General features: G+C 35.1%; 1 protein-coding gene across 3 annotated transcripts in view; it reads right to left on the minus strand.

Moving 5' to 3' along the window:
• The window catches only part of LOC143038106 (open rectifier potassium channel protein 1-like), a 333381-nt gene that overhangs the window by 33162 nt on the left and 281522 nt on the right, over nt 1-18697 (minus strand). For 2 of the 3 annotated variants that reach the window (XM_076207092.1, XM_076207094.1), the window contains one exon: nt 641-772. The exons of the other annotated variant lie outside the window; for it this stretch is intronic. In XM_076207092.1, the coding sequence (XP_076063207.1) occupies nt 641-772 (132 nt within the window). The remainder of the gene's footprint in view (nt 1-640; nt 773-18697) is intronic. 3 annotated transcript variants of the gene reach the window in all.

An 18697-nucleotide genomic window follows, 5' to 3' on the forward strand; every position in this document is an offset into this window, starting at 1 on the left:
GTATATATATATATATATATATATATATATATGCATATATATATATATATATATATATATATGCATATATATATATATATACACATATATATGCATATACATATATATATATATATATATATATATATATATGCATATATATATGTATATATATATTATATATATATATATATATATATATATATATATATATATATATGCATATATATGTATATATATATATATATATATATATATGTATATGCATATATGTGTATATATATATATATATATATATATATATATATATATGTATATATATGACAATTTAAGCTTAGAATTGACCAATGGGAACACAGAGATGGGGTCCTATGAGCACAGCTCTTATCCTGTATACTACAATTGAATTGGATAAATACTACACACACACACACAGACACACACAAAAAAAAAAGGAATTTAAAGAGAAATAAAATAGCAAGATGAATGAAGAGAGAGACAGATGTGCCAAAGGATGGGATGGGGTTCTTTGTCCCCTCCTTCTTCTTCATATTGTTGCCATTTGTGACACACAGTGGAACATAAAGATAATGTCCTTGTCTCCTGCCAGAGGGGATCAGAGATTCTCAAGTGAAAAGACAAAAAAATATTTTGGTCCTACATTTGTTTTGCTGGTGTCCTGCAATGCGGCGTCAGAGGCAGACCTCCGGATGGGGAAAGGCTCCTCGCTGGCCAGGTTGGGCTGACTCGTTGCCGTCTTCATGACCGGGGGAGGCTCATAGGCCTGTTTCATCTGATGGGTGAGGAAGAATTTGTGTCAGGACACATTTACCTCAACCATGTTTATTTTAACTTGGCAAATATTTTGTTGATTTCATGTTACCGAACGTCTGGTTTGTATTAATTATTGAAGTAATCATTTCTTTTGTAAACTTCCTATTTCATGTTAATATGTGGTTTTACAATTGCTCCTTCAGCTGTTATGTTTTGTGCTTTGATCAATCTCTGCTAAACTGAAATAAAAAAATATTTACCGTGTCGAGTTTTACAGGAATGAACCAGTCTCTACTTAAGTGGCGACAGTAATACGCAAGGTCTAAATGAAAACAGGGTAGCTTACTTCGGAACGAGAACCAATGATATGATACCATGAGATGGTGTAACAATCAAATGACCCATACAGTGTGTCTGTCTCAGCACCTTGCTTGTATCATGATGATGTCATATTTTCTTTCCGATGAGAAATGACCCATTGTTATTTATACCTTGGAAACACGTATGACTACACAAGGGAACCTACTAAAATGGATGGAGGACTTCCTGATGGGTAGAAAGATGAGAGTAATGCTCAGAGAAAAATATTCAGATTGGAAAGAGGTGATCAGTGGAGTACCGCAAGGTATTGGCACCAATAATGTTTGATATTTATGTGAATGACATAGACGAGGATGTGAAATGTTACACGAGCTTCTTTGCAGACGATGCCAAACTGTTAAGGAAAGTAGAAACTGATAAGGACTGTGAAGCACTGCAGGAAGACCTGAAAAAGGTATGGAACTGGAGTCAGAAATGGTAAGTGGACTTTAATACTAAGAAGTGTAGCATAATGGAGTTTGGAAAAAGCAAATATAGAATATCAGGAAAATATACAATTGGAACCAAGGAGGTAAAGAAGGTAGGATCAGAAAAAGATTTGGGGGTAATTATCACAAATGACTTATCCTATGATAAATAGATTAACAAAATTGTCGGGGAGGCTTACAACTTACTAAGATCAATAAAAGTGGCATTTGCATACTTGGATGAAGACATGATAAAAAAAATATTGGTTACATTGATAAGGCCTAGACTAGAGTATGCGGCGACACTGTGGTCACCCAGTACCAAAAAGAATATAAAGAAAATAGAAAGAATCCAGAGAGCAGCAACAAAAATGGCACCTGCACTTGCAAACCTATCATATGAGGAGAGATTGGGTAAACTGGAGTTACCGATGCTGGAGCAAAGAAGAGAGAGAGGTGACCTACTGACCATCTACAGAATCATGAAAGGCACAGAGATACTCGATAGAGAGGACTTACTCAACTGGGACAAGAGAAACACAAGAGGACATGGAAAGAAAATAAAAAAACATAGCTACAGAAGAGAACTGAAGAAAAACAGTTTTCCACAGTGAGTAGTGGACACTTGGAACAAACTGGACAATGAAATAGTATGTGCAAAAACCATTCATGAGTTTAAAAGCAAACTAGACACTGCGAGATACAAAGGGGGGACACCACGAGCATAGCTCCCCTTCCCGCAAAATATAACTAGGTAAATACATGACATAATTTTTTCTTTCCAAATATTTGAATGAAGTATTATTGTTCTTAGTTAAATTTTTATTTTAATATTATACACACAGTGTGTGCAAATGCTATTCAAGAATTTAAGAACAAACTTAATGCTGAAAGATACAAAGACGGGTCACTATGAGCATAGCTCCCTTCCCGTAATACAATTAGGTAAATACCACTAGGTAAATAAATACACACACATCAGCTTTGATGGTAAAAATTGTCTATCACGAGTCAAACATGTGATCCAAGACCATGGTGAATCAAACACACATACACACACACCGAAAAGGTGGAGGAAAGAATTAGGGAGAACGACCTACAGGAAATAAAAAAACAGTGGAAAATTGAGAAGGAAAGTCAGGAAATATCTTTAAAGAAAATAATGGAACAACAAGTAAAAGATAATACAAAAGAAACTGTAATACAGGTTATTAAAGAGAAAAGTAACCTAGTTAGGGACACTGTGGATAGAAAAAGATGTATAGTAGTCTATGGCATTAAAGAAAAGCACAATGTACCAAGATACCAGAGGGAAAAGGAAGAAAAAGAGATTGCCAAAGAAATACTAAAGGAGTTACAAACAGATGAGTTAGGCTGGGACAGAGAAATCGAGGAAACTCATAGAATGAGCAAGTACTCTAAAGATAAGCTATATAGACCATTAAAAGTAAAACTTAGATCGCAATCAAGTGTAGAAGAAATTTTAACTAGAACAATGAGACTAGCAAATAGTGAACAGTACAAAAATATATGGATCAAAAAAGAAATGAGTGAGGAAGAAAAAGAGAAAGAAAAGGAACTTAGGAATGAGGCAAATGAAAGGAATGAGAATAGAACTGAAAAAGAAAAGGAGGAGTTTTTTTGGAGAGTGATAGACATGAGGCTGAGGAAAAAGTACATAGAGAAAGTGGAAACAAAGAAGACAGAAGGGGAGGAGGAGAAAGGAAACTAAAAATAGCTTACACAAATATAGATGGAATAATCTCAGGAATAAACGAATTAAATGATTATCTAGTATTAGAAAAACCAGACATAATGGGAATTGTAGAAACCAAATTAAAGTTCATACTAACACCCCACACTGTGGGACAAGGAGAATACAACTGTTGGACAAAGAATAGAAAGAATAAGCAGGCCGGAGGAGTTCTAATTTTGGCCAAGAAAGATTTAACTGTAACAAAAATAACTGAAGGAAAAAATAATGTAGAATCAATTATAGTACAAGTCGAAAGTAAAAAAATGAAGAAAAGAAAATTTGCATTGGTATATGTACCTCCTAAGACACAAGCCTGGTCAGAGAGGGATCACACTGAGTTACTAGATGATACAAAGGAAGAACTAATTGAAACACTGAAAGATGGAGGAAATACAGTAATTATGGGTGACTTTAATTCAAAAGAAATATGCTGGGAAGATATGACAGTGAAAGGGGGAGAGAAACATAGAATAGGAAGACCCATGTATAACAAAACAAACTTTGAGAAACTTAAAACATTCTTTCGCAATGCAAACTGGGAAAAATTCCAAAATGAAGATACAGGGATAGAAGAAAAATGGAACATACTAAAAGAAATTTATAATGAAGGAGTGGACAAATTCGTACCACAACAAAAAATGGAAAAGGCATACATAAAGAACTGGTACAACAAAAGATGTAGTGAAGCAAGGGAAAAAAGGGACAAAGCTTGGAAAAAATGGAAAAGAGATAAGAAACAAAGCAAATGGCAAACATACATCAAACTAAGAAACGAATATGTAAAAATACGCAGAGATGAAAAGAGAAATTAAGAAAAAAAGATAATAGACAAATGTAAAGAAGAACCCAAACTATTTTACAAATATGTAAATGGAAAACTGAAAAACAAACAAGAAATAGAAAAACTGCGCCAAGATAAAAAAGAATTTACAGAAGAACTGGAAATGATTGAAATAATGAACAACCACTTCAGATCAGTATTCACAATAGAAAAATCGCCTAACAGTGAAGTTAGAGAGAGAGAATTATCCCCAGCAATGAAAGAAATAAACGTAACACAAAAAGAAATCAGTGATCAAATTAAAACCCTGGATGTCAGAAAATCACATGGCCCAGACGGAATAGCAAACTGGATACTGAAAGAATGCATGGAAGAATTAACTGACAAAATATATGATATAATTAAATCATCAATTAAAGAAGGAAAAGTACCATTGGACTGGAAAAAAGCAAACATTGTACCAATTTATAAGGGAGGTGATAAGGAAGATCCATCTAACCACAGACCGGTCTCACTAACAAGCACAATAGCAAAAATTTGTGAAAGAGTGATCAAAAACAGATGGGTTAAGTACCTGGAAGAAAAATCTATACTGAACCCAAATCAATTTGGATTTAGACAAGGGAGATCCTGTACAACAAATCTGATTTGCTTTTACTCAAGATTAGTAGACATAATAGAAGAAAGAGATGGATGGGCAGACTGTGCTTTTCTGGACCTGCAAAAGGCATTCGATAACGTACCTCATAGGAAACTAATAAATAAGATAGAGTCAAAAGGTGGCATCAGAGGAAAATTATTGGAATGGATGAAAGACTTTCTGATTGGGAGGAAAATGAGAGTTGTAATTAGAGAAAAATTCTCCAACTGGGAAGAAGTAAAAAGCGGGGTCCCGCAAGGATCAGTACTGGCACCGATCATGTTCGCTGTATACATTAATGACATGAATGAAGGCGTGGAGTGCTATATAAATTTTTTTGCAGATGATGCAAAATTACTTAAGAAGGTAAAAACGGAAGAGGACTGCAACTCATTGCAACAAGATCTGGACACAATATGGAATTGGACTCAAAAATGGGAAGTAAAATTCAATATTAAGAAATGCAGCATAATGGAATTTGGAAAGAGTAAAAATAGAATATCAAAAGATTACAGAATTGGGGAAGAAAAAATAAATAAAACTATGAAAAAGATCTTGGAGTGATGATTGGAAAGGACATGAAACCAGATAAGCATATAAACAAGATGTTCGGAGAAACCTACAACTTATTGAGAGCAATCAAAGTGGCATTTACCTATATGGACGAAGAAATGATAAGGAAAATACTTACTACACTAATAAGACCAAAACTCGAATACGCAGCATCACTTTGGACACCCAGTACCAAAAAGAATATTAAGAAACTAGAAAGATTACAAAGAGCGACAACAAAACTAGCACCGACACTCGCCGAACTAACATATGAGCAAAGACTATCCAAATTGAACCTACCAACTCTGGAACAAAGAGAAAGAGGAGATTTGCTATCTACAGAATAATGAAAGGAATGGAAGTTTTAGACAGGAACGACCTATTAATGTGGGACAACGGTAAAACAAGAGGACACGGAAAAAAATTGAAAAAGGATAGTTATAGAAAAAACTTGAAAAGGAACAGTTTCCCACACAGAGCGATAAATACATGGAACAAATTAGACAACAAAACAGTATGTGCTAACACTATACAAGATTTTAAGATAAAACTTGATGCGGAGAGATACAAAGACGGGTCACCACGAGCATAGCTCCCCTCCCGTATATTACAACTAGGTAAATACAACTAGGTAAATACACGACAGTCGAAGTGACAGTGAAGATTGAACTCAAAAAAAAAAAAAAAATACAATTTTTGTGGATCTCAATGACAAGAGAGTACCTGTGTTGTATTAGTAGGGAAGGGGAAAATTTGTGGTGTAGGGGGAAGGTGAAGAAAAAGGAGAAGGGGAGGGATTACTGAGAAAAATGGAAGGAAATGAGGAAAGGGACGAATGGGTCCCGGAAGTCAGAAGGAATGTCAACAAGAGATGCGCAGACAACAGAGGTGAAGTCAAAGAGATTAGTAAAAATGTAAAAATTAGAAATATAGATATGAGCAGCACAATGGAAGGTGAAGATAATTATTTCCATGGATTTAATGAGGGAGGAGATGACAACCTCCCCAGATTAGCAAGTCTAGAGGAACAACTAGAGAAAATGAACGAACAGTGGGAGGTTAGGTTCAGTCAACTTACAGGGATTACACAAAGAGTTAATAAATTGGAAGAACTTAAGGAGAACCAAAGCATAAATAATTAGAAGAATTAAAAAGACAGTTAAAAGAAGTAAAGGATGAGAATGAGCAATTAAAGAAGAAGAATAAAGAGAATAAAGATTCAATAGCAAAAGATGTACAGGGTTGGAGAAAAGTCTAAGAGAACAACAAAATTGAATTCAGATATAGTAAAACAACAGGTGAAAGAACAAACTAAGGACACAGTTATTAAAGTGATGAGAGAGAAGGAGAATATAGTAAGAGACTTAGCGTATAAAGAGAAATGTATAATTATATTAGGGATGGAAGAGAAGCATAATCCAAATAGTACTACAAGAGTAAAGGAGAAGGAAAAAGTAAACAAGATATTGAAAATAGTTCAAGAAGATGAACAAGAAACAGGGAAAGAAATATATGAAATATATAGAATAGGGAAATACAATATAGATAAGACCAGATCAATTAAGGTTAAATTCAGGTCATAAATGACAGCAGAGAATATCTTATCAAAAACAGGGAAACTAGAATAAAGTGATCTATATAAACAGACCCAAACCTTAGGATGCTGGTCGGAAAACTCCCAGACAAGGCAGATGTGGAGGGAGTGAACATGAGGGGACATCCTAGGATGAGGTGGATGGATGGGGTGAAGGGGGCTTTGGGGAAGAGGGGAATGTCTGTTGAGGAAGGACAGAAGACAGGGGTGAATGGAGAATGGTTGTATATGGATGATGTTGAGATGCATGAAGTGGAATGGGTGGGTGGGATGGGGGGTGAGGTAGTATGTGTGAGCAAAATTTGACGCAGCCCGAAGGGATTTCTCCCCGCCTTCTCCTTTTATGCAATGGGGGGACGGAGAGGGGGGGGGGGGGGTTGCTGATTTAATGAAGTGGCCTTGCTGTGGATGTGCTGTGTCTTGTGACACTGCTTCTGACCCAGGGCAGTGGACAAGGTGCAGGGATGACCTGTCATCCAGGAGGTGCTAAGATAAGAGGGAAGAGGGAGGGTGGAGGGGTGTGGAGTGTATTTAAGAGTGGAATGGGTGGGTATGATTTTATGCCTTTTCCTTTTTGGCTACCTCCTTTGTAAGGGGGAAAAAGCCTTGGTATATGTATGCATGTATATAAACAGGTATGGATAAAAAGAGATCAATAAAGAGGAAAGAGAGGAAGAGAAAACAAAAAGAATAGAAGCTACGGAAAAAACGAGAACAGAACAGAGTCAGACAAAGAGAAATTCTATTGGAGAGTAGTGGATATGAAAAAGAGGAAATGGTTCATAGCATTGAAAAATTGAAGGGAAACAGAAAACAGGATGGAGGTAACAGAAAATTAAAAGTGTCTTTCACAAATACAGTTGGCTTAATAACAGGCTTGAATGAACTGAATGATTACCTGAAGGAAAAAGAACCGGACAAAATGGGAATTGCAGAGACAAAATTGAAAGGTCCATTACCACCCAACAGTGTGGGACATGACGCATGTAATTACTGGATTAGAAACGTCTGGGGTATTGGCTGCATGTTATTGTGGCAAAGTAGCATGCAGTTGATACTTTAGGGTCTATATGGGGTGCCCCTATGGACCAGAGCCACACATCATTTTGTCTATGATAGAGGAAAACTCTGTTCATAGAGAAATGATGGCACTTTTATATTACGACTGTCCCTCCGTTATGCTCTCCCCCAACCTCTTGTTACTGTCCTGTACAATTTCTCTGAATATTCATTTCCTTTTTTGCCTACCTACCCTGTGGCAGGGGCAAATGAATACCGCCACCAAGTATTTCCACTTGGATCGTAAGAGGCGAGAAAAAAGGGACGGGGATTGGAACCAGGTATCCTTCTCCCTGTAGCCCCACAGGGGACATTCCTAAAAAATGTAAAGGCATAAGAGGGTCTAGGAGTTTTCCAACCAGCACCCTAAGGTTTGGGTCTTTTAATGTGTGTGGATGTGGTACAGATGAGAGTAAAAGGGATGGGGTTGAGGTAGTATGTGTGAGCAAAATTTGACACAGCCTGAAGGGATTTCTCCTCGTCTTCTCCTTTTCTGCATGGGGGGAAGGAGAGGGGGGGTCGCCGATTTAATGAAGCGGCTTTGCTGTGGATGTGCTGTACCTTGTGACACTCCCTCTGACCCAGGGCAGTGGACAGGGTGCAGGGATGACCCGTCATCCAGGAGGTGCTAAAATAAGAGGGAGGGTGGAGGGGAGTGGAGTGTATTTAGGGATGGAATGGGTGGGAATGATTTTATGCCCTTTTTCTTTTTGGCTACCACCCTTGTAAGGGGGAAAAAGCCTTGGTATATGTATGTAGAAACAGAGAAGTAAAATAAGGGGGTGGAGTTATGTTCCTGACTAAAAAGGATATAAATGTGAGGAATGTTACATATGGAAAGAATAGAGTGGAGATGATTATGATGGAAATAGTGGACAGGGACAAGATGAGCAGGAAGTTTGTGTTATATTATGTGGCTCCTAAAATGGCTTCGTTGAAAGAGAGAGAACACAAAAATATGTTAGAAGACACAAGGATAACACTAAATAACATAATGGAAGATGGAAGAAGAATAGTTATAATGGGCAACTTTAATTGTAAAGAAATTTGCTGGGAAGAGGTGACAGTGAAAGGTGGAGATGACCTATGGGGAAATGTACTACTTGATATGATTATAGAACATACAATGATGCAATGAATACAAGAGAATACTAGGTATAGAAATGAATGAGGAGGAACCATCGAGACTGGACCTAATAATCACACCAGAACCTCAAATAGTAGACAAGACTGAATATAAGACACCACTAAGTAAAAGTGACCACATATTAGTTGAACTGGAACTACATGGGAAAAAATTAACAATAGAGAAAGGGAAGATTGATGTATAGAATTTTTTTTTTTTATGAAATAAGAGAATTAAAAAAAAAAAAGGAGAATGGGAAAGGATACACAATGAAGAAACAACAGTAGAAGAGAAATGGAATATTTTGACAAAAATTTATAAAGGAGCAGAAAAGTATGTTCCATGACAAAAACAAGAAAAAGGATATGTAAAGTGTTGGTACAACAAAAGATGCAGCAAGTTAAAAGGGAAAAGGGATAAAGCTTTGATAAAATGGAAGAAAGACAAAAGACCCAAAAAATGGAATATATATACTAGTTATAGAAATCAATATGTACAAGAGTGGAGATAAGAAAAGAGAAAATACAAAAAGGTGTCTTAGAAAAATGTAAAGATCAACCAAAACTATTTCATAGATTTGTAAACAAACTGAAAAACAAACAAGAATTAGTGAAACTATGAAAAGGAGGAGTTGAATACACAGAGGAAATAGAAATGGCAGAAATTATGAACAAGCATTTTAAATCGGTGTTTACAAGGGAGAACATATAACTTAGAGATGTCAAGTGGGAAGAAAAAGTCCCCCCTATGAAAGAGATAGAAGTAACAAGGAAAGAAATAATGAATCACTTGAGTAAGCTCAATGTTAGAAAATTCCATGGTCCAGATAAAATGGCAAACTGAATTTTGAGAGAACGCAGGAACAAACTAACAGACAAAATACATAGTCTAATAAGCAGTTCATTGGAGGAAGGAAAAGTTCCAGAAGATTGGAAAAGAGCAAATATAGTACCAATACATAAAGGGGGAAACAAGGAAGACCCTACTAACTATAGGCTGGTCTCTCTTACAAGTATGGTTGCTAAAATTTGTGAAAGAATGATCAAAATTAGATGGGTAAAGCATTTGGAAAAAATGTACTAAACCCATGGCAATTTGCATTTAGACAAGGAAGATCATGTGTCATAAACTTGATGTGTTTCTATTCAAGACTAATAGATATAATACAAGAGATGGATGGGCTAATTGTGCATTTCTAGACCTGAAAAAAGCTTTTGATAAGGTGCCATATAAGAAACTGCTAAAGAAATTAGAAACTGTAGGAGGAATACAGGGCAAACTACTGGAGTGGATGGAAGACTTCTTGCATGAAAGAGAAATGAGAGTGGTGATACGAGACAAACATTCTATTTGGGATGAAGTGATTAGTGGAGTTCCACTATATATATTAATGATATGGATAAAGGAATTGAAAGTTAAATGAGCTTCTTTGCGGACGATGCAAAACTGATGAAAAAAGTGAAAACTCTAGAAGATTGTGAGTCGCTGTAGAGTGATCTCAATAAAGTATGGGAATGGAGTAGGAAGTGGGAGATGGAATTCAATATTAAGAAGTGTAGTATAATGGAATTTGGAAGAAGCACAAAAAGAACAGTTGGATCATATAAATTGGGAGAGGAAGAAATTAACCCCTTCCATACGGTGCCGCACACGTAGGCGTCATGGGGAGCGAGTGTATTCGCGAGGCTGCCATATCGGCGTCTTGATTATATTTATTGTAGTCGCCCCTCCATAATGACATTCTTTCTAATTCTTTTGTAATCGCATTTTCTATGGTTATCAAAATTCACGGGTGAAGAGAGAACGATCGATATAAGCGGTGACTATATTTTATGATGCGAGTATTATTACGACACATGAAAATCCATGTGAACAAGTTGTATAGACACGGTAAAGGAAACATGGACTGGAGGTGAAGCTTTATTCCTGACGTTTCGTCTAACGACTTTCTCAAAGGAATGCTCATTCCTTTGAGAAAGTCGTTAGACGAAACGTCAGGAATAAAGCTTCACCTCCAGTCCATGTTTCCTTTACCGTGTCTATACAACATTATTACGACACGTCGTACGGCTGGCATTGGCTGCTGCCACCGAGATCTAAGTCCATGACGCCTACGTGTGCGGCACCGTATGGAAGGGGTTAAAAAAGTGGAAAATGAGAAAGACCTGGGAGTCATTATTATGAATAATATGTCCCCCGAGAAACATATAAACAAAATTTTTGGAAAATCTTATAATTTAATAAGAACAATCAAAGTGGCATTGACATACCTGGATGAAGAAATGGTGAAGAAAATACTAGTCACATTGAAAAGACCAAGATTGGAGTATGCAGCAACGATGTGGTCACCGAGTACAAAAAAAATGTATAACAAAACTTGAAAGAATACAACGAGCAATTACGAAATTAGCACCAATGCTCTCAGAACTATCATATGAGGAGAGACTGGGAAAACTTGAGCTACAAACATTAGAGCAAAAAAAAGGGACTTAACTATTTATAGAATCATGAAAGGCATAGAAACTATTGATAGAGAGAATCTAATAAAATGGGATAGTAGAGATACAAGAGGACACGGAAAGAAAATAAAAAAAGACAGTTATAGAAGAGACCTGAAAAAGAACAGCTTTCCCCACAGGATAATAGACATTTGGAACAAGTTAGATGGAAATGTGGTGTGTGCAAAAACGATACATGATTTAAAAAACATGCTAGATAAAACATGATATGAAGACAGGACACCACAAGCATAATGGACAAATTATAAAAGATGATAGATTTTTTACTCAAAATAGGAAAGGTATTGCAAGAGTGGAAAGATGCAAACAGAGTACCAATATATAAAGGAAGATCCTACAAACTTCAGACTGCTATCCCTTACAAGCACAGTAGCAAAAATATGCGAAAAGGTTATCAGAAGCAAATGGATCAAACACTTGGAAGAGAATGAAATAGTAGACCCTAAACAATTTGGCTTTAGAAGTGGAAGATCGTGTACCACAAACTTAATATGTTTTTACTTGATGTTAATTGAGATAATACAAGAAAGAGATGGCTGGGCAGATTGTGCCTTCTTGGACTTGCAAAAGACTATTGACAAAATACCACATAAAAAGCTAATAAGAAAAATTGAAATAATAGAAGGAATACATGGTAAGCTGCTGGAATGGATGAAGGATTTCTTAATTATGAGAGTGGTACTTAGAGACAAAAACTCGAACTGGGAAGATGTGATAAGTGGCATCCCACAAGGCACTGCATTGGCTCCTTTAATGTTTGCCATATATATATAAATGATATGGATGAGGGAGTGAAGTGTTACACTATAGTGATACACAATTTGACACAGTATTTCGTGATATTGATGGTTTCACACTAATTCACATTAATGCAAGGAGCCTAAATGCTAATTATCAGAAAATTGACTGTTATCTCAAGTTACTTAATAAAAGCTTTGACGTTATAGTGATAAGCAAAACATGGATTGACCCGTGATGTACCGAAGCTTCGGTATCGGTATCGGTATCGGTAAATATCGGTTTATTTTCAAGCTATCGGTATCGGTATATATCGGTATCGGTAAAATAGAAGGTATCGGTACATCGGTATCGGTATTGAAAAATAAATACCGATACCGATACCTTGAGAGAAAATTTAAGTTAAATTACTTTCATTCATGAAACAAATAATTATATAAATATATAAAGTAAAGGGTGTCTTTCACGCCATGTGGTTGTGGAATCATTTGCGTCTTATGTAAGAAGAGAAGAGAGCTAGCTGATGGCTATTATCCTATTACCCTTTTCGATCTCATTCTTAATATTTATTTATTGTAATTATTTATTTATATTTAATATTTGAACTTGCATTTTTCAGATAGTCAATATTGTGATAAATTTATTAAATTACAATTAGAATTGCCAGAATTAGCAATAATGCCTAAGTCAAAGCAAAGTGTTATATGGAATCTAGTGACAGTATGCAAAGATGATTCTTCAAAAGTATCCTGTAATTTCTGTAATACAATATTAAGCAGAGGAGGAATAAACAGGCAAACCCAAACAACAACAAATATTAGAAAGCATCTTCAACATAAACATCCTGATGAGTTTGGAAATGCCGAATTGGAGCAGAAAAAAGCAGCTGAATCAAACCCAACACTTGCCTCATTCTTAAATGTTCCACCTACCAAAAAGCTAAAAATTTCAACTTCAACTTCTAGTCAAAGTCAAACAGGCTGTTCAAGTGCAAAACAGGTATCTCAACAGCCAACTCTTGAAGCTACTCTCCAGTACAAAAAGATTTGGGACATCAACAGTGCTCCAGCAAAAGAGGTACACAAATATATTGCTGAAATGATCACAATAGATTGTCAACCTATATCTATTGTAGAAGATCTGGGATTTGCTAGGCTCCTTAATCACTTAAAACCAAACTATAAGATCCCAAGCAGGAAATACATCTCTAACACAACTATCCCAGAGTTTTATGAAAAAGTGCACAATAAAGTACAAGGCATTGTGAGCAATGCGCAAAATATCGGTATCGGTATCGGTATCGGTAACCCATTAAATTCCTGTATCGGTATCGGTAAAATGCTAAAAAAATATCGGTATCGGTATCGGTAAAAATTTTGGTTCTGGCACATCACTAATGTCTAGTAAACTTCCTACAAGACTATACTCCCTACAGTGTTAATAGACAGATCCAAAAAGGCGGTGGAGTCTCTATCTTCATAAAAAAATCAATTTCATGCAAACTAATAAATCAATCCACTAATTCGCATGAAAACCTATTTGAATGCGTAGCTGTTGAGATTTTCAGTAAAAAAAAAAAAAAAAAAAATACCGTCATAACAAGTATTTACAGAAAGCCAGGCACAAACATCAATGAGTTCACAAATATGATTGAAGAAATCATAACTCCATTTATAAATAAAAATCTATATCTCTGTGGTGACTTTAACATATATTTACTTAGGTATGAGACTCATGAACAAACAAGACACTTTACAGATATGATTTTCTCTTTAGGTATATATCCTTTGATAAATAAACCAACCCGAATAACAAATACAAGTGAAACATTGATAGATAACATTTTCACCAATATTGTAAACTCCGAGATTCATAGTGGTATCTTAATAAGTGATATAAGTGACCATCTACCGGTATTCACTATCAATCCAAAAGAAATGCACTGCATAACAAAACCCAGAATTGTACTAAAACGTAAAATAGACAAAAAAAGTATTGCAAAATTAAATCAATGCTTAAAAGAAGAAAATTGGGATCAGGTTTATGAGTCAGAAAATGCCAATCTATCATATAAGAAATTTGTAAGCATTATCATGAGTAATGTAAACAAATGCTGCCCAGAGAGAGAAGTAGAAATAAAACCATGTAACGTAAATTCAAAACCATGGTTTACAAACGGTCTTAAGAATGCGTGTTGAAAGAAAAACCAACTTTACAAGAAATCTATTAAAAATAAGTCCTTGACAGACGAAAACAAATACAAATTGTGCAAAAACAAACTTACAAAAATTTTACACAACTGTGAAAAAAAATACTATGACACACTACTTGAAAATTATAAAGGTAATATAAAAAAGACATGGGAAGTAATAAACAACTTAACTAGGCCCAAAATTAATAACACCGATGAATTCATAGACATTATTAAAAAAGGAAAAACTAAAAAAGAAATGGCAAACGAATTTAATGAATTTTTCTCACGTGTAGGACCTAACCTCGCGAAACAAATAAAGACAACACATCAAACTTATGAGACATTTTTGAAACACCGAATAAATAACACTATGTTTTTAAAACCCATCACGGAAAACGAACTTATGAACACAGTAAAATCAATGCAGAACAAGAAATCACTCGATTGCACAGGAATCAATATCAACCTCGTAAAACAAATTATGCCTATCATCAAAAATCGTTTTCTGACAATATGCAATAAATCATTTGAACAAGGAATATTTCCAGATGCAATGAAAATAGCAAAAGTAATACTGATATTCAAATCAGCCGACAAATCTAGTTATAATAACTATAGACCAATTTCACTATTACCACAGTTTCCCAAAATTCTTGAAAAGTTATTCACAATTCGCCTTGACTCATTTCTAAAAAAAAATGACATCATTTACCATAGTCAATATGGATTTCAACAAAATCTTTCAACGTCAACAGCAGTAATGGAATTAATTGAAGAGATAACTAACAATATAGAACAAAAGAAAAAGACAGCCGGCATATTTATTGATCTAAAAAAGGCATTTGACACAGTAAATCATGAAATCCTAATTCGAAAAGCTGAATACTATGGGCTAAGAGGTAAAGTTAATGACTGGTTAAAAAGTTATCTAAAATACAGGAAACAATATGTAGCTATTGAGGAAGAAAGATCACACATTCTACCAGTTACATGCGGAGTACCTCAAGGTTCAGTTCTAAGACCCAAACTATTCTTACTATACATTAATGACATTACAAATGTATCCAACCTTATGAAATTTATACTGTTTGCTGACGATACCACCATTCTATGCTCCGATATAAATTCCGACAAACTAATCAAGACAATTAATGAAGGATTATGTCAACTATCCAACTGGTTTTCAGCCAATAAACTATCCTTAAACGTATCAAAAACTAACTACCTGCTTTTCTACAAAAAATAATGAAAGCACTAAGCCGATCAAAATAAACAACGAAATTATTGAAAAAGCGTCCGTCAGTAGATTCCTAGGTGTGTATTTAGACGATCAACTTAATTGGAAACATCATATAAATCACGTGATAAATAAGATATCCAAAACTTTAGGAATTATGCATAAAATGAGAAATATCCTCAATGAAAATACCCTACATACCATTTACTGTAGTCTACTACTACCATACCTAAACTATTGTTCAGAAATTTGGGGTAATACTTATCAAACTAATCTTCAACGCATAATTACCTCTCAAAAAAAGGCACTGCGTATAATCTGCAATGTAGGTCGTTTAGAACATACAAATCATTTATTTAAAAAACTAAATCTACTGAAATTCAAGGACTTAATAAAGTACAAAACTGCCATTGTTATGCACCAAATCTACAATAAACAAATGAATCAAAACATATTGAAATTTTACTCAACTTACGAATCTCGCTATGCGACTAGGCATACAAACGACTTCTTTAAAACTCAATACAGAACAACCAAAAAAGGCCAATGCTTATCTATTATAGGTGTTAACACATGGAATAAACTGGAAAAGGAATTACCTAAGACAAAATGTTTATCAACATTCAAACGATACTTAAAAAAGTCTTTAATCTATAAGTATTAGTATATCGAACATTTCAGGTCCATTTCATGATTGTATTCATGGAGAAACTGTCATGTACCACCCAGTCTGCCGCTCTTTTTTTTTTCTTGTTCCAGCAGGTCACGGTGACCCGGACCTGCGCATTAAGTAATTATCGTCCCATCAAGAATCGACCTGACCTCTCACCTCTCACCTGACCACCACAAGATGACCCCGATTCCTACGTGAGGTCGGAGTTAGCGGACGCCGTGTCGCATCTCATTGTGTGTATTTACCTAGTTGTATTTACCTAGTTGTATTTTACGGGAAGGGGAGCTATGCTCGTGGTGTCCCGTCTTCATATCTCATTTTATCTAAACTATTTTTAAATTCATGTATTGTTTTTGCACACACCACTTTCTCATCTAACTTGTTCCAACTGTCTATTACTCTGTGAGGAAAGCTGTTCTTTTTCAAATCTCTTCTATAGCTGTCTTTTTTTATTTTCTTTCCGTGTCCTCTAGTATTTCTGTCATCCCATTTTATCATATTCTCTCTATCAGTAATTTCTATGCCTTTCATGATTCTGTAAATAGCTATCAAATCTCCTCCCTCTCTTCTTTGCTCTAGTGTCTGTAGTTCAAGTTTTTCTAGTCTCTCTTCATATGATAGTTTTAAGAGTGTTGGTGCCAATTTTGTAGTTGCTCTTTGTATTCTTTCAAGTTTTTTTTATAAAAAAATGTGTACTTGGTGACCATATCGTTGCTGCATATTCCAATCTTGGTCTTATCAGGGTGATTAGGATTTTCTTCACCATTTCTTCATCCAGGTATGTAAATGCAACTTTGATTGTTCTAATTAAATTATAAGTTTCTCCAAAAATCTTATTTATATGTTTCTCAGGTGACATATTATTCATAACAATGACTCCCAGGTCCTTCTCATTTTCTACTTTTTTTATTCCTTCTTCTCCCAATTTATATGCTCCTGTTATTCTGTTTTTGCTTTTTCCAAATTCCATTATACTACACTTTTTGTATTGAACTCCATCTCCCACTTCCTACTCCATTCCTGTACTTTATTTAGATCTCTCTGTAGTGATTCACAATCTTCTTCAGTTTTCACTCTTTTCAGTAGTTTTGCATCATCTGCAAAGAAACTCATATAGCTTTCAATTCCTTCATCCATATCATTAATATATATAGCAAACATTATTGGGGCCAGAACTGTTCCCTGCGGAACACCGCTTATTACTTCATCCCATTTTGAGTGCTGGTTTCTTATCACTACTCTCATTTTTCTTTCTTGCAAAAAGTCTTCCATCCAATTTAGTAGTTTGCCCTGTATTCCTCCTTCAGTTTCTAATTTCTTAAGCAACTTCTTATGTGGTACTTTGTCAAAAGCTTTCTTTAGGTCTAAAAATGCACAGTCCACCCATCCATCTCTTTCTTGTATTATATCTATTAGCCTTGAATAGAAACATATTAAATTGGTGACGCATGATCGTCCTTGTCTGAATCCAAATTGCCTTGGATTTAACACTTTGTTTTTTTCTAAATATTTTACCCATCTACTTTTGATAATTCTTTCACAAATTTTTGCTATTGTACTTGTTAGAGAGACTGGTCTATAGTTGGTAGGTTCTTCTTTATTTCCTCCTTTATATATAGGTACTATATTTGCTTTTTTCCAATCTTCTGGAACTTTTCCTTCTTTCAAGGAACTATTTAGTATGCTATGTATTTTGTCTGCCAGTTCATTCCTGCATTCTTTCAGTATCCAGTTTGCTATTTCATCTGGTCCAAGCAATTTTCTGACATCAAGATTACTGAAGTGTGTAAATATTTCATTCTTTGTTATTTCTATTTCTTCCATAGAGGGGACTTTCTCTTTCCATTCATTCTCTTCAGGTTGTATGTTCTCCCTTGTAAACACTGATTTAAAATGTTTGTTCATAATTTCCGCCATTTCCATTTCCTCAGTGTATTCAACTCCCTCTTGTCTTAATTTCTCCAAGTCTTGTTTGTTTTTCAGTTTATTGTTTACAAATCTGTAGAATAGTTTTGGTTGATCTTTACACTTTTCTATGATATCTTTTTCATATTTGCTCTTTTCCTCTCTGCACGTTTGTACATGTTCATTTCTATAACAGGTATATATTTTCCATTTTTCAGGTCTTCTGTCTTTTTTCCATCTGGTCCAGGCTTTGTCTCTTTTGTCTTTTAACTCCCTACAACTTTTGTTGTACCAGCATTTTACATATTCTTTTTCTTGTTTTTGTCTTGGGACATACTTTTCCACTCCTTTTTTGTAAATTTTTGTCAAAATATTCCATTTC

The sequence above is a fragment of the Oratosquilla oratoria genome, chromosome 23 (genome assembly GCF_046742065.1).
Source record: "Oratosquilla oratoria isolate Oo_2021 chromosome 23, ASM4674206v1, whole genome shotgun sequence".
In the NCBI taxonomy this organism is placed as follows: Eukaryota; Metazoa; Arthropoda; class Malacostraca; order Stomatopoda; family Squillidae; genus Oratosquilla; species Oratosquilla oratoria.